General features: G+C 45.8%; 2 protein-coding genes across 24 annotated transcripts in view; both read right to left on the bottom strand.

The window, feature by feature from the left end:
• Window positions 1-13,016, bottom strand: part of AFAP1L2 (actin filament associated protein 1 like 2) — a 144,363-nt gene extending 131,347 nt beyond the window's left edge. The window contains exon 1 of the mRNA XM_027529252.1: window positions 12,907-13,016. The gene's annotated coding sequence lies outside the window, so the exon portion shown is untranslated. The remainder of the gene's footprint in view (window positions 1-12,906) is intronic.
• Window positions 13,017-14,777: 1,761 nt separating this feature from the next.
• Window positions 14,778-20,160, bottom strand: part of ABLIM1 (actin binding LIM protein 1) — a 329,063-nt gene continuing 323,680 nt past the window's right edge. For 14 of the 23 annotated variants that reach the window (XM_027528356.1, XM_027528355.1, XM_027528368.1 and 11 more), the window contains one exon: window positions 14,778-19,917. In XM_027528356.1, coding sequence (XP_027384157.1) covers window positions 19,804-19,917 — 114 coding nt within the window. In that variant the 3' untranslated portion in view covers window positions 14,778-19,803. The remainder of the gene's footprint in view (window positions 19,918-20,160) is intronic. The other 9 variants (XM_027528374.1, XM_027528369.1, XM_027528361.1 and 6 more) reach the window with 3 other exon arrangements.

Here is a 20,160-nt window from a genome sequence, read left to right as displayed (position 1 = left end):
TCTCAAGTGCTCAACATAGCTCCTACTGCCTACTTTATAGCAAGACTGTAAGCCAGTTTGGGTATGTATCACATTCCTTTTATAACATCTCACAGATCCCAATACAATAGTACTGCAATAAAAATGTGTTGACTTGAATTGCTTTTATTTTTTTTAATAAATTTTTATAGAAAAATCAACATTTTTGATGTGCAGGTCCATGAGTTTTGAAAAATGCATAGTCACAAAATCATCACCACAATTAAGACGTAGAACATTTCATCACGTCCCAAATTTTCCATGTATTGCTTTATAGTTAACTCTCCCCCTTCCCTATTTCCCGGAAACCTCTGATTTGTGGTTTTCTATTCCTATAGTTTTGCCTTTTCCAGAATATCAGGTAAATCTAATCACATATCTGTGGCTTTTTGATTCTGGCTTCTCTTCCACTCAGCTAATGACTTTGCACTTCACCCATGTTACTGTAAGAGCTCATTCCTTTTTATTGTCGAGTACTATTTCATGGTATGGAAGAACTACAGTTTATCTGTTCCCCAGTTAAAGAACATTTGGGATGTTTCCAGCTTTAGGCAGTTTGACTCATGGCAGTGTAAACACTCAGAGACAGGTTTCATGGGAGCCAAGGTTCTGGTTTTACTTGGATGAAGACCTAGGAGATGGACTGCGCTGTCATATGACTGGTGTATGTTTAACTTTCAAGGAATTGTCAAATTGTTTTCCAGAGCAGTTGTATTCCAGAGCATTCTGTATCCCCACCAGCAGTGTGTGAGAGTCCAGTTGTCCTGCATTCTTGCCAGCACTTGGTGAGAATTTTTATGTTGCCTGGATTCCAGTACTTTAGCAGATAGGTGATTTGCAAATATTTTTTTTCCCACCTGAGGCTTGTTGTTTCATTCTCTTTCTCCAGGGGATCTTCCTGACCCAGGGATCAAACCCGAGTCTCTTGTGTCTCCTGCATTGGCAGGTGGATTTTTACCACTTGTGCCACCTAGGAAACCCGTTTGAAGAGCCTAAGTTCTTAATTTTAATGAAGACCAATTTATCACTTTTAAAATTTTCTGAATCATGCTTTTGGTATCATATCTAAGAAGTCTTTGCCTAACTCAAAGTCATGAACAATTTCCCTGATGTTTTCTTCTAGGAAATGCATAGGTTTAGGTTTTACATTTAGGTCTCTGGTCTATTTTATTTTTTTATCTCATAAACTTTTTCATCTGCTTTAGGTCCTAAATCTAATCTATGATATACTTGTCTATATTGCTTTCCACCCTTCAAGCTCCTTGAGGGATCATGTTATCTAAACATCAATATTTGTGTGACCCTGGGAGTGAGGTCTCCTTAAATTGTGAGCCCTCGGCACCTCACCTGGCTCCCTCTAGTGCCCACCCCTTATTTTATTCATGTTCATATTTTCCATAACACCAAGCATCATGTCTTTCACACTAGGTACTAAATAGATGTTACTGAAATTAAAAAGTGAGATAAAAGAATAATTTTAGCCTGCTTTTCACAATGAGAATGAAGAATTAGCACAACCAGGAAAAAGCATTTCTTGACGATGCACTGTAGAGCACCTACTGTGCGTTAGATGCTGGAATGCCTCCTGGTGGCTCACAACTCCCAGAAAGTTACTTCATCCTAAGCGGCCTTCTTACAGCAATGCTTATCACATTACCCGGTAAGCAGAAATAGAGTATACAACTAACCAAAGTGCTCTGGTGGGATGTTTTCAAATTCTGAAACACATCCAAGTAAAAAGTGTGCTCAGTCGCAGAGTCGTGTCCAACTCTTTGCAACCCCATGGACTGTAGCCCACCAGGCTCCTCTGTCCATGGAATTTTCTAGGCAAGAATACTGGAGTGGGTTGCCATTTCCTTCTCCAGAGGACCTTCCAGACCCAGGGATCGAACAAGTGTCTCTTGCCTCTCCTGCATTGGCAGGCGGATTCTTTACCACTGTACCACCTAGGAAGCCAAAGTAAAAAGCATGCTAGAGAAATAACACGTGAGCCCCCGGAATGGCAGACATTCTAGCTTGAGTTCAGGTGGAGGTCAGATGTGAAAAGTTAAGGGTCAGACTTGCAGGACTACTTCTCTCTCTCATTTTCCCTCTATTTCCCCCTCCCCCACATGCTAGAGTTTTCATGAAAAACCCACTTTGTGGCTCCCTGGGCAGGGAGAAGGTAAGCGGACTTTCTCCATTCAAGGCTTGCAAACTCACAGACTGGAGGAAAAATTCAGTTTGTCTGGAAGATCACTTCTATCTCAGGCCGTTACAATAAAAATACCATGGACTGGGTTCTTTACAACAGAAATGTGTTTCTCACAGCCCTGGAGGCTGGTGCTCTGAGGTTGGCGTGCCAACAAGGGGTGTATGAGGGCCACACCCAGTCTGCAGACTTCCCCTTCTGTCCTCACAAGGCAAAAGGGGCTGAGGGGTCTTGCTGGAGCCTCTTTTATAAGGACATTAATCTCATGACGGCTCTGCCCTCATCACCTCATCACCCCCACAAAGGCCTCACCTCCTGATCCCATCACTTCGGGCATTAGGATTTCAACACTGGAATTCTGGGGGGATTCATGCAGACCAAGCACCGACCTGTTTTGGAACGTTTTACAGGGGGTCCCTCAGCCCTCTGTCAGCAGCAACACGAGGCACCCGGGGCCTCAGAGCAGCAGACCTAGAAGGTGTGCGGACTGGGCTAGAGGGGGCGTGGCAGCTGCACTGGGAGCGGCCTGTAGATGCCGGACCAGTCCATTCTCACCTCTCGAAAGATCTGAAAGAGCTCTGAAGCTCCGACAGAACATTTTGTCCCAGACTGCAAAAAAAAAAAAAAAATTTGCTGTTGTCATTTATCTTTTCCAATTATATAGGTTGAGAAATGCGGAGCATAAAGCTTAGTGATGTGAACTTAAGCACTTTCTAGGGGCAGGAAAAGACTCATTAAAATAAACTTTATGACCTTGGCATTCTGTACCGTTTCAAAGTAACCAATTACAGAAAATGGAAATGAGATGGCAAGATTTCGATTTTAGTTTCAAAGCAAATGCAGTCCCTTCCTAGTGATTAATAATTAAAATAAACTTCATGGTTCTAGGGAACAGCCTAATTTGAGCAATGTTTTTAAAAATTATAATTTGTAAACCACCAGCCCCAGAATCACATGAGAGTTTTGTTATTAATCTGCCTTCCTCCCTCCCTCCTTCCCTCTTTCTCTCTCTCTCACACACACACTCACATACACACACATTACTAGGTCCTCTATTAAATTTATCTGGTGGTGAGGGACCTGGGAGTTCACATTTTTAATAAGCTCCTAGGATCTAGACATTTTCAGTCAGGTTCTAAGCCATTAATGTATAGACTGTTTCCCCCTCATGCTGATAATACCCTATAATACTAAATACTAATTTAGTAACAATAATAATATTTTTCTAACCTTTTATTATGGTGTTAACATGAGCCTAAGCGATGGTGAGATACCATCACCCACTCAATGGACATAAATATGAGCAAACTCCAGGAAACAGTGAAGCACAGGGAAGCCTGGCGTGCTGCAGCCCATGGGGTCACAAAGAGTAGAACCGGACTTAGCAACTGAACAGCAACAAATGGGCCTGTGTTATCTCATGCGTAACTGTTGAGTGTTTCTCATGCATAATCCTCTCAGCAACTCCTGGGATAATCAGCATCTTTCTTCTCATTGGGTACAGGGATGCAGAAACTGAGGCAGGAGTAGCTTGTCCAGGTCATGCTGCTGGGTAGTGGCTCTGGATTGAAGGAGTCAGCACCCGGAGCTCCTGACAGTCACAGAGAGAGGTGAACTCACAGGCCCCTCTGGCCCTGCACACTGGCAGACGGACGTTTACATCAATATCCTCGCCAAGGGCCAGGCTCTAAAGAGCAAAGTCCCTTGAGGGAGGAGGAGATGCCACCTGATTGGCCAGCTCAGTTCTGTCCAGGGACACCCAAGGTGGGCTGTGCCTGCTTCAGGCCTTACCTCCTGAAAACATTCTAACCAGGTTGGGCCATTGATGCCTGCCTGGCCAGCCAATTGATAGCCAGGCAAATGTTGAACGTTTCTTCTAGAAAGAGAAAAATCTGACCCTTATCTGCCTCTCTGGTGTTGGAGAAGGAGGCCTTGTGTCTCCACACCTGGGCAGAGGCATCACAGTGCCCTGGGGACCTAGGTCAGCACGATGGAGGTATCTGGTTTAGACCAATGCTTGCTCCATCTTGCTGAGGAGTTAGAGACCTTTTTTCACTGATAAAAATGCAATATTAACTTCCTAGAGCTGCCATAACAAATGAGCAGAAACTGGATGGCTCAAGATGACAGCAATTCATTCTCTCATCATTGCAGAATACAGAAGTTCAAAATCAAGGTGAAGGCAGAGCCATGATCCTGCTCAAGGTGCTAGATGAGGATACTTCTTTGCCTCTTTCAGATGGGTAACTCCTGAGCTCATGGTGGTTGCTGTTTACTCACTCAGTCATGTCTGACTCTTTGGTGACCCCATGGACCATAACCCTCCAGGCTCCTCTGTCCATGGAATTCTCCAGGCAAGAATACTGGAGTGGGTTTCCATGATCTTCTTCAGGGGATCTTCCCAACTCAGGGATCAAACTGGTATCTCCTGCATTGCAGGTGGATTCTTTACCACTGAGTCACCAGGGAAGCCCAACACAACTTTAATCTTTGTCTTTGCCTTCATATGGTCTTTGTCTCTGTGTGTATCTCTGTCTTCTCCTTTTGAGTGTCGTATAAGGGTCGCTAGGAGTCTGACACGACTGAGTGACTTCACTTTCACTTTTCACTTTCATGCACTGGAGAAGGAAATGGCAACCCACTCCAGTGTTCTTGCCTGGAGAATCCCAGGGACGGGGGAGCCTGGTGGGCTGCCGTCCCTGGGGTCACACAGAGTCAGACACAACTGAAGTGACTTAGCAGCATAAGGGCATATACGATGAGATTTAGGGTCCACCTGAATCTAGGATGCTCTTACTCCCAGACCCTTGCCTGAATCACATCTTCAAAGACCCTAATTTCAAATAAGGGAATATTCTAAGGTTCTGGGTGGACCTATCTTTTGAGGGACAGTTTTTCAACTCACTGTAGATGCTTTACATATAAGGATTCAAAAATAAAAAACAACCACTTTTATGTAAAAGAAAAGTTTGCAGACATAACTCTTGGTTTCCCTGTTCTTATTCTCCCTCCAGCTAGGCCTAAAGATAGTTCCCAAATTTCCCTGGAGCAACTATCTCCACAGAAAACTCAAGACTAGCATTTTTTACATGCACCCTACCAGCAAACAATTCAGGAGACTGCCTGCAGTGCAGGAGATCTGGATTCGATCCCTGGGTGGGGAAGATCCCCTGGAGAAGGAAATGGCATCTCACCTCAGTATTCTTGCCTGGAGAATTCCATGGACAGAGGAGCCTGGTGGGCTACAGTCCATGAGGTCTCAAGAGTCAGACACGACTTAGTGACTAAACCACCACCACCAGCAAACAATAGATAGAAAGAACAGTGAGCACACTAGGGAAAAAATAAGCTGTTTGGTGGAATAATGGGATTTTGAGGGCAGGCTTTCAACCTTCAGGGGTTTCTCAAGTGGAGAAAAGGAGGAGGAGAGATGCCAGTGGATTGTTTTTCCTTTGAGAGACTGGGCACCTGACCCGTTCTCGCTCATCTCACACTTCTTTCTTTAAAGAGAGACAATCTCCTTCATCTCCTTGCAAAGGAGCTGACATTTGGACAGATTCTGATTCAGAGAGCTGGACGCCCTGCTGTGTGAAGCATGGGGCCCGTGATTTCTAAGGAGTCCTCTGGCGCTCACAGGCCTCTTCACGAGGGCAGACTTCCCAGGCCCTGGTCTGACTTCCGGGTGACACTAGGGTGACGGTGAGTAACAAGGTCTGCAGATGGATGTTTGGTGAGTCACAGGCCAGTTCCACTCTAAACCTGAGGCCATGCAGTGTGGGCCAGGGCTTCCCAAGCTTGGTTGATCATCAGAATCACCTGGAAGCGTTTTTTTTTTAATTCTTTATTTATTTTAGTTTGACTGTACTGGGTCTTAGTTGAGGCAGGAGGGATGGAGCTCCCTGACCAGAGATGGAACCCAGGACCCCCGCATTGGGAGCACGGAGGCTTAACCACTGGACCACCAGGGAAGTCCTGCACTTGGGAGCTTTGACATTTTGCTTTAGGTGACAGCTTCCCCCCAGCTCCCTCCCCAGACCTACAGAATCAGAATCTCCTTGTGGACTGAAGCGTGAGCTTTTCTGTTAGCCCTGGGGCCACACCTTGACTCTCCCTCAGTTCTCCCTGTGAGTTTGGACAAATCAGCCATGCTCCGATGTGTGTACCGAGGGCAGCGGCAGCTCCCCAGGTTGCCTGTGGGGGTCAGAGGTGATGCCTGTAAAAGTACCACTTTTACAGTGGAAGCCATTTGACTCAAATAATCATTAATAAGGGACTTCCCTGGTTGTCCAGTGGCTAAGACTCCACACTCCCAGTGCAGGGGATCTGGGTTCAATCCCTGGTCAGACAACTAGATCCCACATGCCGCAAGTAAGAGTTCACGTGCTGCAACTAAAGATTCTTCGTGCCACAACTTAGAAAGATTCGGTGCAGCCAAATAAATAAAAATAAAATAAAATTCAAAAAATTTTTAAATGATAAATAAATACTAGCAATTTAATCTGAGTTGTCTGAAAAGCCTTATTTTTATGTGGAGGAAGAAGTATTTGTTCTATTTATTAAAAAAAAAAGAAAAAGAAACGCAGGGTAATCCAGCCGGCTTTGACTCCTATCTGATGGGAATGTAACTGCTCACAACATTTCCTAACTTTTCATTATGAAGCATATGTTTGGGGACAATAGCAGGAATTAAAGAACCTACATTTTCTGTGCCAGCATGTGCCCAGTTGAGAGCAAAAGGTTGTTATTCCTGGCCAGGCTCCACCTTGCAGAGAAAGGTTGGGATTGGTCTGTGCAAAGATGGTCCTTTTGCAAACCTTAGAAGCCATGTGGACTTCCCAGTGGCGCTAGTGGTAAAGAACTCATCTGCCAATGCAGGAGACCTAAGAGACAAGGGTTCGATCCCTCGGTCAGAAAGATCCCCTGGAGTAGAAAATGGCAGTCCACTCCAGTATTCCTGCCTGGAGAATCCTATGGACAGAGGAGGCTACAGTCCATAGGCTCGAAAAGAGTCAGGCACAACTGCAGTGACTTAGCAGGCACACACAGAAGCCGTGTGCTAATGAGGAGACCCCAGAGAGCCTTGACAGCCTTAGGAGGAATATGCCTGTTTGACTTGATGGGAAGGGCTAGAGTCCCACCCACTTTTTAGTGCCTCTCTCAGTCAGGGGTTTACCTTCACAGATGAAATCATTTATACAAAGTACTGAGTCCGGAGGCTCTCAAAGAACATCAGCTGCCGCCATCAGACCATCACCATTCATCTTCTCAGACCATCTGGACTCACATACCCTCCAGTCTGGTTCTCAAGCTTTGCTTCTGAAAGCTAGGAGGCTCTGCCCTGCCTCGAGGCCTTCTGGAACATCCCAGGATGTTCTGGGAGGGCCCACAAGTAAAACACGCTCAGGACAAAGCAGAAACAGTCTCTGCTTTGGAGGGAGGTTTTCCCAAGCCAACTTTTCTTTTTATCTGATGGGAAGGGTTGAGTTTACACGAAGCAGTGGCGGGGGACAGCACAAATAAATACAGAAAAACCCCTCCAGGGGTTGCTATTGTGCTTAACACAATGACAGGCCCTGAAGAGGGTTTTTTAACCAGTTGGGATTGGAAACTGAAAGAAATGTGGTCAGATTACACCCTCCTCCGGAGCGGAGCCCTGCCTTGTTACAGCCCTCCCCTGTGTGCTATAGGATAGAAGGGGCATTCCTTTAGTCAGAGTCCTGGCTGCTGTAGGGGAGAAGGGAATTTAGGGTGTGGAGGCAGGTCTGCAAATTTGGGGCTGAGCTTTGGGCACTAGTCCTCTGACCATCCTGGGCTTTCTCAAAAGCTGTTAGCACAAGTTTCCACCCTTCCCAGGGCTTTCCGGCCAACAATGGGCCGTGTCCAGCAGGGCAGGGCTCGTGACACACCCAGGCAAGCCTGTTTGATCCTGAAGGGAGGTGGAGCGAGGCCCCCTTCCAGCAACGGGGTTGAGGGTGAGGGGTGGGGGCAGGACTTAAGTAGGACTGGTGGCTTTCTCAAGCCCCAAGGAAATGTGCCCAGATACTGTAAGGACTGGCAGCTCAGCCTCTGTTGCCTTTGGTTGCTTTGAAGTGAGTCATACAATTGGAAAGATCTTTCTGGAACCAAAGTCATCTTTCATGGGAATGAGTCTCAAGTCTTTTGCAGCTGGTGTTTCTATCCCTCGAGTAAGCTGGAAAAATCTACCCAGCTTTAAAACCCCTTGGGAAAAGCTGAGCCCTGCACCACCGCGCCGCCCCCTCCCCCTGCCCCGGCCCCTGCAAGCTGGCACCTTAAGATGCTTCCATTGTGGGTGGTTTGGCTCCTGCAGTACCTGTGGGGGCACCTGAGCCCTTCTCTGCATGATACTTGCTTACATTTTGAGCTTGGAACTGGGGAGATGGGGTCTGAATCCCATAGGCCAATCGCGTATAAGGCACTTGGTCCTTGGGTTTGTTTCATGGAAAGCAGAAGCAATATAAGGGGCTCCATGAAACAGTGCATGTAAGATGCTTAGTTCAGAATGGGCACACAGTGAGTCCTCACTACATGGCATCAGCTTCATAAATAAAAGCTAATATTTGTGACTTCCCTGGTGGTCCTGTGGTTAAGACTCCATGCTTCCACTGCAGAGGGCCCAGATCCCTGGTCAGGGAACCAGATCTCACATGTTGTAACTAAGAGCTTGAATACGAAACAAAGATCGAAGATTCCACATGCTGCAACTAAGACTCAGCACAGCCAAATTAATTAATTAATTAATTTAAAAAAAAGAAGCTAATGTTTGAGTGAGTATTTCATATCATGCCCAGTCCTATTCTACTTGATTCTCACAACAGCTCTTTGAGGTAGGTATTATTATTATTATTGTTGAAGGCAGGAGGGGATGACAGAAGATGAGATGGTTGGATGGCATCACTGCCTCAATGGACATGAGTTTGAGCAAGTCCATGAGATGGTGAAGGACAGGGAAGCCTGGAGTGCTGCAGTCCATGGGGTCACAAAGAATTGGACACGACTTAGTGACTGAACAACAGCAAATTGCTATGATTATTCCTATTTTATAGAAATTAAAATTGAGGCTTAGAGAAGTAGGCAAATTGTCACTAGTTACACAGCTAATTCGGAGAAGGCAATGGCACCCCACTCCAGTACTTTTGCCTGGCAAATCCCATGGACAGAGGAGCCTGGTAGGCTGCAGTCCATGGGGTCACTGAGGGTCGGACACGACTAAGCGACTTCACTTTCACTTTTCACTTTCATGCACTGGAGAAGGAAATGGCAACCCACTCCAGTGTTCTTGCCTGGAGAATCCCAGGGACGGGGGAGCCTGGTGGGCTGCCGTCTGTGGGGTCGCACAGAGTTGGACACGACTGAAGTGACTTAGCAGCAGCAGCACATCTTCAGGGGCTCTCAATCTTAAATGATAACTGGACAAAGAGAGTGCTGTTATTGAAGCATATAAGACACATTGTGGGCTTGTTTTAATGTTGGAGAATTCATATAAAGATCAGAGATGAAAAAAAGCCCAGAACAAAAACTAAAATTCTTGAATGATCAGACTATTTAAAGTAGTAGTAGAATGCTGGTAGGAATGTAAATCAGTGCAGCTATCACGGGGAACAGTATGGAGGTTCCTTAAGAAACTAAACATAGGTCTACCATATGATTCTATAGTCCTACTCCTGGACATATATCTGGAGGAAACTATAATTCAAAAAGATAGGGACTTTCCTGGAGCTCCAGCAGTTAAGACTCTGAGCTCCAATGCAGGGAGCTCTGGTTGATCCCTGATCGGAAATTAGATCCTGAATGCCACAACTAAGAACCGACATGCCACAGTGAAGATCCCACGTGCCACAACTAAAACCCTGCAGCCAAATTAAAATTTAAATTAAAAAATTAAATTAAAAAAGAGATGCACACACCGCAATGTTCAGAGCAGCACTATTCACAGTAGCCAAGATACGAAAGCATCTTAAATGTCCATGGATGGACGAATGGATACAGAAGTTGCAGTACAGGACTTCCCTGGTGGTCCAGTGGCCAGGAATTCACCTGCCAGTGAAGGAGACATGAGGTTGGTCCCGGTCCGGGGAGATCCCACACACTGCGGGGCAACCAAGCCTGTATGCCACGACCGAGCCCAAGCTCTAGAGCCTGTGAGCTGCAACTTCTAGAGACCACACTTCTAGAGCCTGTGCTCCACAACAGGACAAACCACCACAACGAGAAGCCTGCACACTGCAATGAAGAGTAGCCCCTGCTCGCTGCAACTAGAGAAAACCTGAGCAGCAGCAAAGACCCAGCACAGCCAGTAAATAAATATTAAAATAAGAAATTGCGGTGCGTGTGTGTATACACACTGCAACTTTTAAAATATTTATTATATAATGGAATATCAGCCACAGAAATGAGTGAAATAATGCCATTTGCAGCAACACGGATGGACCTCGAGATCATCATACTAAGTAAGCCAAAGACAAATATTATGATACTGTTTATAATGTGGAATCTAAAAAAATGATGCCAATGAACTGATATACAAAATGGAAACAGACCCCCAGACACAGAAAACAAACTTATGGTTACCAAGGGGGAAAGGGGAGGAGGGATAAATTAGGAGTTTGGGATTAACATATAAATACTCCTATATCTAAAATGGATAACCAACAAAGACCTATTGTACAGCACAGGGAACTCTACTGCTGGCAGAGCCTGGTGGGCTGCCGTCTCTGGGGTCGCACAGAGTCGGACACGACTGAAGTGACTTAGCAGATAAGAGAAAATAATCTAAAAAAAAAGATATAAATGTACACATAACTGAATCACTTTACCGTACACCTGAAACTAGTAACATTGTCAAGTAAGCATACTTCCATAGAAATAAAACAAAATAATAGCAGACCCGGTCCAAGTGCCAGAAACCCTCATTACACAATATCATCTGTAAACAGTACTTTCCTGTTTCTGAACATTCTACTTCATCTGGCTTCACAACCCCACAAGATAGCCGGAGAAGGTATTCATTCCTAATTTACTCACGAGGAAACTGCGGTTCAGGAAGCTTTGGGGATTCTACAAGTCTAAGTGGCTAATTATCCTTAATAAAGATCACTCAAGTTTCCTGACCAATGATGACATGCTAGCGCCTGTGCTGTGCTCAACAGGTGTTAGGATTTAGCAACCATCTTTTTTTGTGAATTTTTAACTTTCTTTAGTAAAAGCCAGAGACACAACTGACAAAACACTGCTCTTCTTTACTGTGAAAGAACACATTTTTGTTATTTAGTGTAGCTGCTGCAACAACTCACTATTTTTACAAACACAGAAACCAAAAATAGATTGTTTACTTTTTAATTTCAGGTTAAGATTAGAATACAAGGCTCAATATTAGACACTAATTTCATGTACATGATACTTTTTAAAAGTTGAAGTGAATTTTCAGACTGATTTCAATGTCACTTCTGAAAAGTCTTTGAAATTGACACTATAGAATTAATAAAACTGTCCTTTCCTTTTAGAAGTTGTCATGTTTAGCAAAGACCTTCTGATGGGTCTTATTATCAATTTTGCAGATGAGCAAACTCAGGCCTAAAGAGGTTCAATGACTGGCCCCGAGGCACACAGCTAATTAGTACCCCCCAGAAAAGAAAAAAAGAATGCTTCGCTTCAGTCATGTCTGACTGTTTGTGACCCTATGGACTGTAGCCCACCCGGCCCCTCTGTCCATGGGATTCTCCAGGCAAGAATACTGGAGTGGTTGTCATTTTCTTCTCCAGGGGGATCTTCCTGACCCAGGGATCGAACCCGCGACTCTTATGTCTCCTGCATTGGCAGGTGGGTTCTTTACCACTAGCGCCACCCGGGAAGCCTCAAGCACTATGCATAAGTGTGCCTTGGTGGGAGTACCGAAGGGGACCGGCCAGTCTCACACTGAGAGGCTCCTCTGCAAAGTGCACCCCCCAAAGATGTAGAACATGGGGGACGTAGTCCTTGCTTTCAGAAAGTCACAGGTGGTAAGACACAGAAGCAGCACAGGATCCGCAGTGGAACAGACCTGGAGAATCCCAGGTTTGCGGCTCCCTGAGTGATTGAAAGTGAAAGTGAAAGTGAAGTAGCTCAGTCGTGTCGGACTCTTTGCGACCCGTGGACTGTAGCCCACCAGGCTCCTCCGTCCATGGGATTCTCCAGGCAAGAATACTGGAGTGGGTTACCATTTCCTTCTCCAGGGGATCTTCCCAATCCAGGGCTCGAACCCCGGTCTCCCTCATTGTAGACAGATGCTTTACCGTCTGAGCATGTTTAATTAGCCTCTGAGCTTTGGTTTCCTCACCTGTTACAGAGGAACTACAATCATCTGCTCCTAGGGCTGTCCTGAGGGATCCAGTTAAGGGGAGGCTAACACAAAGCACTCAACATGGAGACCATTTCACTGAAGTTCAGCTGAAGAGCAGAAGCACAGGCAAAACTAGCAGTATTAAGCAACAGTTGAAAAGCACCAAACGTGATGTTCACCCATAGGCATGCGAAGAATTTACTGGGGCAGGTTGGGCTGGGCCCATCAAGGCAGGCTCCGAGAGAGGGTGTGAACTCGGGCTGGCCTTTGATTTAGGGCCAATGGAGCCCATGGGAAACTCACACGGTTAACTCCAAAGAGCTGTGGGCAACTAATTTCAGATAGTCAACACTGACATTACCTTCTGTCCGTGGGGCCAGGTCCTCACGTCTCTCCACTGCCTAGAAGAGCTGGACCTCGTACAGAAGACAAGCCCTTGGCAAAGCTGCAGAGGCGGAGAGGGCATGGTGCGTTCAAGGAACTCAAGTGTTTTTGGAACAGCTGGAGGGCGGGATTCAAGGGGGGAGGGGTGGCCGAGCAGTGGGCGGGGCGTCGTGGGCGGGACATTGTGGGCAGGGCGGCCGCACAGTGGGCAGGGAATTGTGGGCGGGGCGACCTGTAGTGGGCGGGGCCAGGGCCAGTCAGGAAAAGCCTATGATTCCCAGCACCAGAATGGGAATTCTCCGCTGTGGGCGGGCAAGGGGGACCCATCAGTAAGTCAACTTCCGATGCAGCGGTGATCCATGGTGGCCCATGCCACAGGGCACTCAAGATTATCTCAAGATTGACACTGGCTGTGGGAACCACGACCCAAACCGAGTGGTGATGCTGGTGTGGGCTGCGGTAATAGTGAGCAGAACACAGACCTTGAGCCCAGGCCTCCTGACCCATTTTCCACAGTAGCCAACTAACCTGCCAACCGCCTTGAGATAACCCATTTCCAGCTTCCAGGTGAGGATCCACATGAATGCTAGGGCAACGGGCCCCTGGGCCTGTGTTACAGACTGGGGACTGCATGTTTGTGTGCTCCCCAAATCCTTAGATTGAAGTCCTAACACCCAAGGGAATGGTATTAGGAGGCAGGGCTTTTGGGAGGTAATTCCATCACAAGGGTGGAGCCACCTGGTGGAATTAGTTCTAAGAAGACATGTCAGAGAGATTACTTCCTGTCTGCTCTTACCATGTGAAGATGCAACCAAAGGATGGCTGTTTACAAAACCAAGAGGGTCCTGGCCCGACCCTGGATCAGCCACCACCTTGATCTTGGACTTCCAGATTCCACAACGGTGAGAAATAACTGCTGTTTAAGCCACCCTGTGTCTGGTGGTCTGTTACAGCAGCCCACGTGGAGTAAGACACCAGGCTTGTTAGACACATAGGAGGGAGGCTATAGTTGGAGAGGCCGTTGTGAGTATACATATATCCTTATGTCTTCCAGCAAGCCCCAAATCTTGGCAGTGAAGATAACAGTTGAAATCCTGAAGATTTTCTTGGATAATGCAGTGGCGGTCAAAGATGTTTTGAACAATGTTTCCTTCCCACTGCACTCTAACTTCTTAGCAACGTGGTCAATTCCTGGAGGAACGGAAGCGCTTGTCCTCCAACCTCAAATCCCCAGCCTTTCTTCAGTGATGAGACCACCGCTGCTCTGTGTCTCAAGCAAAACTAAACAACAACTAGACCAGCACAGAGCAGCAGCTCTATTACCTTCTTTTTTTTTCTTTAGTTGACATGGTCAATATGGTCTGGGTTATTGGGCAAACATTCCTGTAATATACCACTGCTACTTCATGCATTTTCCCCTCTAACCTGCCTGCCTAGATGATAAAATTGCACTCCCAGGACTTTGATTCTGATTTTGTTTTGGTTTTGAGAAGTTGGAATGGCACTTTAAAAAAAAATTTCTAGGTCAAAGGATATTAATTTTTGTTTATTTATGGCTGCACAACTTTGTCGCTGCACTAGCTTTCTCTAGTTGCAGCAAGCAGGGGCTGCTTTCCAGCTGTGGTGTGAGGGATTCCCACTGCGGTGGCTTCTCTTGTTGCAGAGCATGGGCTTAGTTGTCTTGGCGTGTCAGATCTTCCCAGACCAGGGACTGAACCCATGTCCCCTGCACTGGCACATGGATTCCTAACCACTGGGTCACCAGGGAAGTCCTTTGGCACTTTCTCAAATGGGACAGACTTTTAAAGGGAGCAAGGGAACCAGAAAGGAAACACGGCGTGGAGGCAGTTACGAATAAAGCACACACTTTATTCACTGAGTTTTGAGGATAACAGTGAGGCCAGACAGCGGCGGGGGAGGCAGGTGCTGATTTCAACAGGAGCGCGGAGCAAGTCAGCATCACAAGCATAGCAGCTCGGGCCCAGGGCCACCCCCGCCTCTGCGCATTGGTGCGCGGCACTCAGGACACCGACAGACACCCACACACTTTCACGGGGGACACGATACATCTTTTAAACAGCAGTTCTTCCAAATATTTGCTTTCATATTTCTGGAAGGGGAGGGGAGGCAAGAAGAACAGTATGCCTTCCAACACTTGAAAAAAAACTCCATTAAACCCAACTTCAAAATGAAAGAACTGCAAAAGCTTCAATGCAGGATTGTCGGCAACTCACAGAAACCACACGTTTATTACTGGACAGGTCTGTACAGAACATCCCAAACGAACACCAACCCCTTGGACACTCCTCTTCCGTAAGAATAAAGAAACATACACGAATACGATCACTAAGTAGCTTCCTGCCTTTCTGAATGTTAGTGGATGCGGGCTTCTCCTCTACCTTTCCCAAACGGGCTCGGAAAGCGACTCAGGGCTTGGGAGAGACTCTTTGGGGAAGAATTTTATTTAATGAGAGCAATTGCCACTCCATTACACTAAGCATCAGAAAAGACTGGCTTTAATTTTGCCGTGTACAAGCAGATTGTTTAGAGAGCTTTCCAGCTTAAACCGACCACTTCCCCCTTTTGAGTCTGTCGTAAATGAAACTTGTCCCAAATGAAAAACACAAAGATTCACATGCAAAGTGTGTCAGTCACCATCTCCCCACTGCTTCTTGGCAGCAAACAGAAAGTGATTTTTTTTTTTTTTAATACCAAAGTTTCTCTTTCTTTCATTAAAACATAATTGGGAGGGGTATCCGGGAGGGAGGAGACATGGTTGTACCTATGGCTAGTTCTTGTTGATGTATGACAGAAAACCACAAAATTCTGAAAAGCAATTATCCTTTAAAAAAAAAAAAAGCATAATTGGGTAGTGCCCTTAATGCACGTCAGCACTATAAGGTGTCATTACAAATCTCAAGCCTGAAATAATCTGTTTTTGGTTTTTTTTTATAGAACGTACTTCAAAAGGGAGTACTAATGAGTGAGTTTTAGGGCATCCTGACAAACACTTGTTTTATCAAAGGGAAATAATCTTAGTAAGTCAGATAAAATCAAGTCTGGCCTAGGAAGTACAGATTAAACAGTGACTGGAAATACAGACAAGATGATTTGTAAAAACTGAGCTTCCTGCAGAGGACACAGAAGGGTTGATGGCACAAAGTTCATCTTCCTTCCACTGTCTTTCCCGGCGGTCAGAGAGAAGGCTCTGGGAGCCTACAGACAGGAGGGTCCCCTGCCCCTCAACATGCAGGAGAACGCTAACACCAAGTTTGCCTTAAAGAGTTTTTAGAAAGACCTATCTAGTCAAAAGTGAATTTGAATTTTTAAACTTGCAAAAGCATATATATTTTATATAATCATCTGAGAAGCAGTTCTTTAGAAAAAGGTGTTTGCTTTAAAGTGTAAAGAAATTAGGTGAAAGTTTAAGAAACATTTCCAGCGAGACTTTTCCTAGTGGAGCTGATTGACATCACAGATGGAGGGGATGGAAGTTGAAAAAGGCATAGTTCTAGCCTCACCCTGGAAGAGGAAACTCAGCTTGGACACAACAGAACTGGAAGAAGAGGGGAGACTGAGGACTCGACAGGGAGAAGCTATTTTTTTTCTTTGCACCTTATTACCCACTGACGCTAGCTTTTCTGTTCAAGGTTTCTGAGAACAGGCAGTTTCTCTTTCGTGATTAAAGAAGTCACATTAAGAACATTTAGGAACGAACCCAAACCAAGAGATAGACACCCAGCAAGATGAACAAGTTTCCAAATGCTCTTTGTGTCTCGACATAAATCACACCCAAAGACTAAATGGTATCCTGGCTTTTCTGGAAGAAACTCTAAAGGAAGCGCTGACTTTCATGTAACTATAGAGGCCTCTTCATGCAATCAGCCTATGCTTCAAGAATCACTAGTCAGTCCAATGCTCAAAAATGTAGCCCTTTCTGTACGTACTAGGGAAGCTTGCCATGCATATACTTCCTTTTCCTAGAGTAAACAATTCTTATTAATTTGACAGTGTTAAGAACTGGAATTTTTTATGCAGGGCGGGATTCAGGCAGAGAACACTGATTTCCTGTGCAGTGACCTGGACGTTCTGAGGACAAGCATGCTGAGCTCAGTTCAACGAAACAGATAGGGTGTTGTAGCCCACTGATTTGATTTGATTCGGCAGTTGGGAGAACCCGGTTGTGCCGTGACCCATCACTCTGCCTGGAGCTTTCTGCTGGGGAGCGGGGCTGGGAGCCCCCACTTCAGAGAGCAGCATTTCTCTGCTTACAGACAGGAAGCCATTGGCATTTCTGGCAAGGCAGTTTTTTGCATGGTATAGTTTAAATTAGCTAATACATTTGATATGGAAAGAAGCGTTCCCCTTACCCAAGGAGGATGCTGAACTGAATTCAAAAGTAAGAAGAAAAGTAAAGTTTCATTAGTGGGGGCAAATTTAGGGCTCAGTTCTTTAACTATCATTGGGGTTTTTCTTCCACTGACATTTGATCTGCAAGTATGTGGGTTTTAACTCATTCGCCAGTGAAAAACACTGAGGGCCCTTCTTATCTCCACCATGAAAATCTCTCTCCTCCAGCTGAGCCCTGGGATCCATTCGGCCATCTGTGTCTTTGGTCAAGGCAGGGAAACACTGGGCCTACACTGTGGTCTCCCCCCTCACACTTTGCCAAAGTGAAGCGAGGATCAGGACACACAGGTGCTGAGGGCTGCCCATGCAGGAGAGGTTAGATAGAAGACAGGCCAGTGGATGTACTGAATGAAGCAAAAGGCAACAAACCAAACAGATGAAGGAACAGAACTGAAGGAGCCGTGGTCTGCCTTCTGTCCAAGGAGGAGCTGGTTTCCTCACATCAACCTCATCAGAACCATTTGCTAAATACATTAGTAGGTCCAGCACACATTCACACACACACACAGTCCTTAAACATTCAGTGTCTAGCAAAGGTCAGGAAGAGCACAGAATGCAATAATTAAGCAACTGTCATGTTCATTAAGACACCCAGTCTCTAGAGTGTGTCACAAGTTAGGTCTTCAGCACAAGGTCAGAAAGAATATTCTTGCTTTTTGCCACTGGTATCAGCTACTAACTCATTCTAATATTTGGCGCCAGCAGGAAGAACTTCTGAGCTTTTATAATTAGTGGCATATACAGGTTCTCTCCTTTGGCTTTAAAATAGAGTTTACAAATTCTGAAACAGAGCCCCCAAAGCATGAGAATTTATGTGACACCCTCCTATGCTTTCTCCTTTGGCTTTAAATAAGAGTTTAAATTCTTAAGCAGCTCTCCAAAGCACGCAAATAAATGTGACAACCTCCTACGTGTATCTGACATCACCTTCAAGTCTCAGCCAGAGGCTTTCAGGAACCATGGTGGCGTCTTACATGCAAGTTTGGGTGTAATCCTTGGCTCCAATGTGAATCTTGTGTTGCTGAGTTTGAGGACTCTCGTGGGATGTTCTGCTGTTGTCTCCTCCCAGCCTGATCCAAAGCCTCGGTCTTCAGTCTGATGCTGACTTGAGCTACATCTGTCATGGAATATGTTGGCTTCTAACCACCAGCATCTTTCCATGAGGGACCTGATGACCAGGATGCAGTTAGCCTCACTCTTGACCTTTGAGTCACATGCACCTGTGCAAATGTCCCCAGAAACTGCAGCTGAGTAGGACAAACCTTCAAGCAGGAGTGAAATTTAAAAGCACATGCAGACTCCCCAAACTGTCATGGGTGAGTGAAAACACGAACACACACATACACACACACACACATATCAGGAAGTCAACAGAGCTAGGCAAGAAAGCTGAAAAGACCAAATTAAATCAGTTGGGGGCCATCGCCCTTGAGTTTCAGAGCTTTCAAAGAGAAAAACATGCCTTTCCTTAGCCTACTACTGAAAAGACCTTAAAGAACTCAAAATCATCGAGGGCTTCGTGTGATATATAGGATGCTGGATAGAAAGAAGAGGAAGCTGGGCTGGGAAACTTGCATTGGGAAGACACAGAATTTTTCTTTTTTGGTCAAGAGGGCTATGGCCTTTGGACCAAACTCATCTAACAGTATCCAACTGGGCCAATCAGGAGACAATCTTTCCCTTTCTTTCCTTTGTGAGAGTAGAGGGCTGGGGGCTGAGACAGCTCTTGTCCTTGGTGGGGAGGAACATATTTCCTGAAGTAGAAAAGGGTTAAAGGAGAATTTTCATCCATTCCTTTTTCCTCTTAATTTTTTTTTTTTTTTTTAGCAACAGCTAAGTAACTTGCCAAGTTGGGTCCTAGCAAACAGTAGGGAACGAGGAGCTTTTTAAAAATGCCTTTGGTGGCTACTGAAACAGAGCTCCTGGGGAGCCCGACCCTGCTGTCCATCCCACTGAGGCCCGAGCAGCACTGCAGGAGGCCAGTGAGGAAAGAGGCAAAGGCTGCTGCCACGTGGACTGTCCCCGGGCTCTTGCTTCTCAGCCAAGGCGCTACAAGATAAATATATTCATACTTTGGAATTATTACAACTGCTTGCCCATGCGGCATCTTAAGGGCACTTGCTGGCTCTTATTCATACAGACGCACTACTGTTGGATAACAGTTGAAAGGAAATGAAAGAAGTAGCTCCTGTTGTGGACACAAGGTGATGGAAAAAGGTCACAGGTGAACGCTAATGTCGAGTGTGGAAACACAGACATTTCTACCCCACTGCTTCTGGGCGAGTGTGGCCGTGGGCTGGCCCCATATTTGGCTCATGGGTGTTTTAATCAGATTTTTCCCTTTTGGCTGTTGCTGAGGGACTATAGTTTGCAAATGCTCCAATCAAGTTTGGGCCTTAATTCAACATCCTATGTGTCCCCGCCGTGGTCAGTCCTTCTCCTAATGGCTGTCTACGTGTGGGACTCAGAAGAGTTTTGCTTTTTTCTTCATGTCGTTGCGTCTCCAAAGAGGTAACTTGTCAAACTCCTGGATGGACATTCCAAAGATTTCCCGAAACACTTCTGGGGCTAAGTGGCGCTGTGATGGGAGAAAAGAACAGTGGTCAGTCCTGCTGGCCACCTGGGTGGCCTCGAGAGTTGTTCTTCAGTTAACAAGTAATTGTTTTGAAGAGCAAGGCAGAGTGCCGGAAGAGGAGTTTATCCTGAGGCTTCCTAGCGGGCACTGGACCCAGCAGTTCCTTACCTGGATGGGTCAGGTGAGGTACCCCTCCTACCAAACAGAAGAGCTAGTGGAGTACTACTGATGATTATCATAACACTG

Source organism: Bos indicus x Bos taurus, chromosome 26 (genome assembly GCF_003369695.1).
Source record: "Bos indicus x Bos taurus breed Angus x Brahman F1 hybrid chromosome 26, Bos_hybrid_MaternalHap_v2.0, whole genome shotgun sequence".
Classification (NCBI taxonomy): Eukaryota; Metazoa; Chordata; class Mammalia; order Artiodactyla; family Bovidae; genus Bos; species Bos indicus x Bos taurus.
This window is presented reverse-complemented; position numbering and strand designations above follow the sequence as displayed.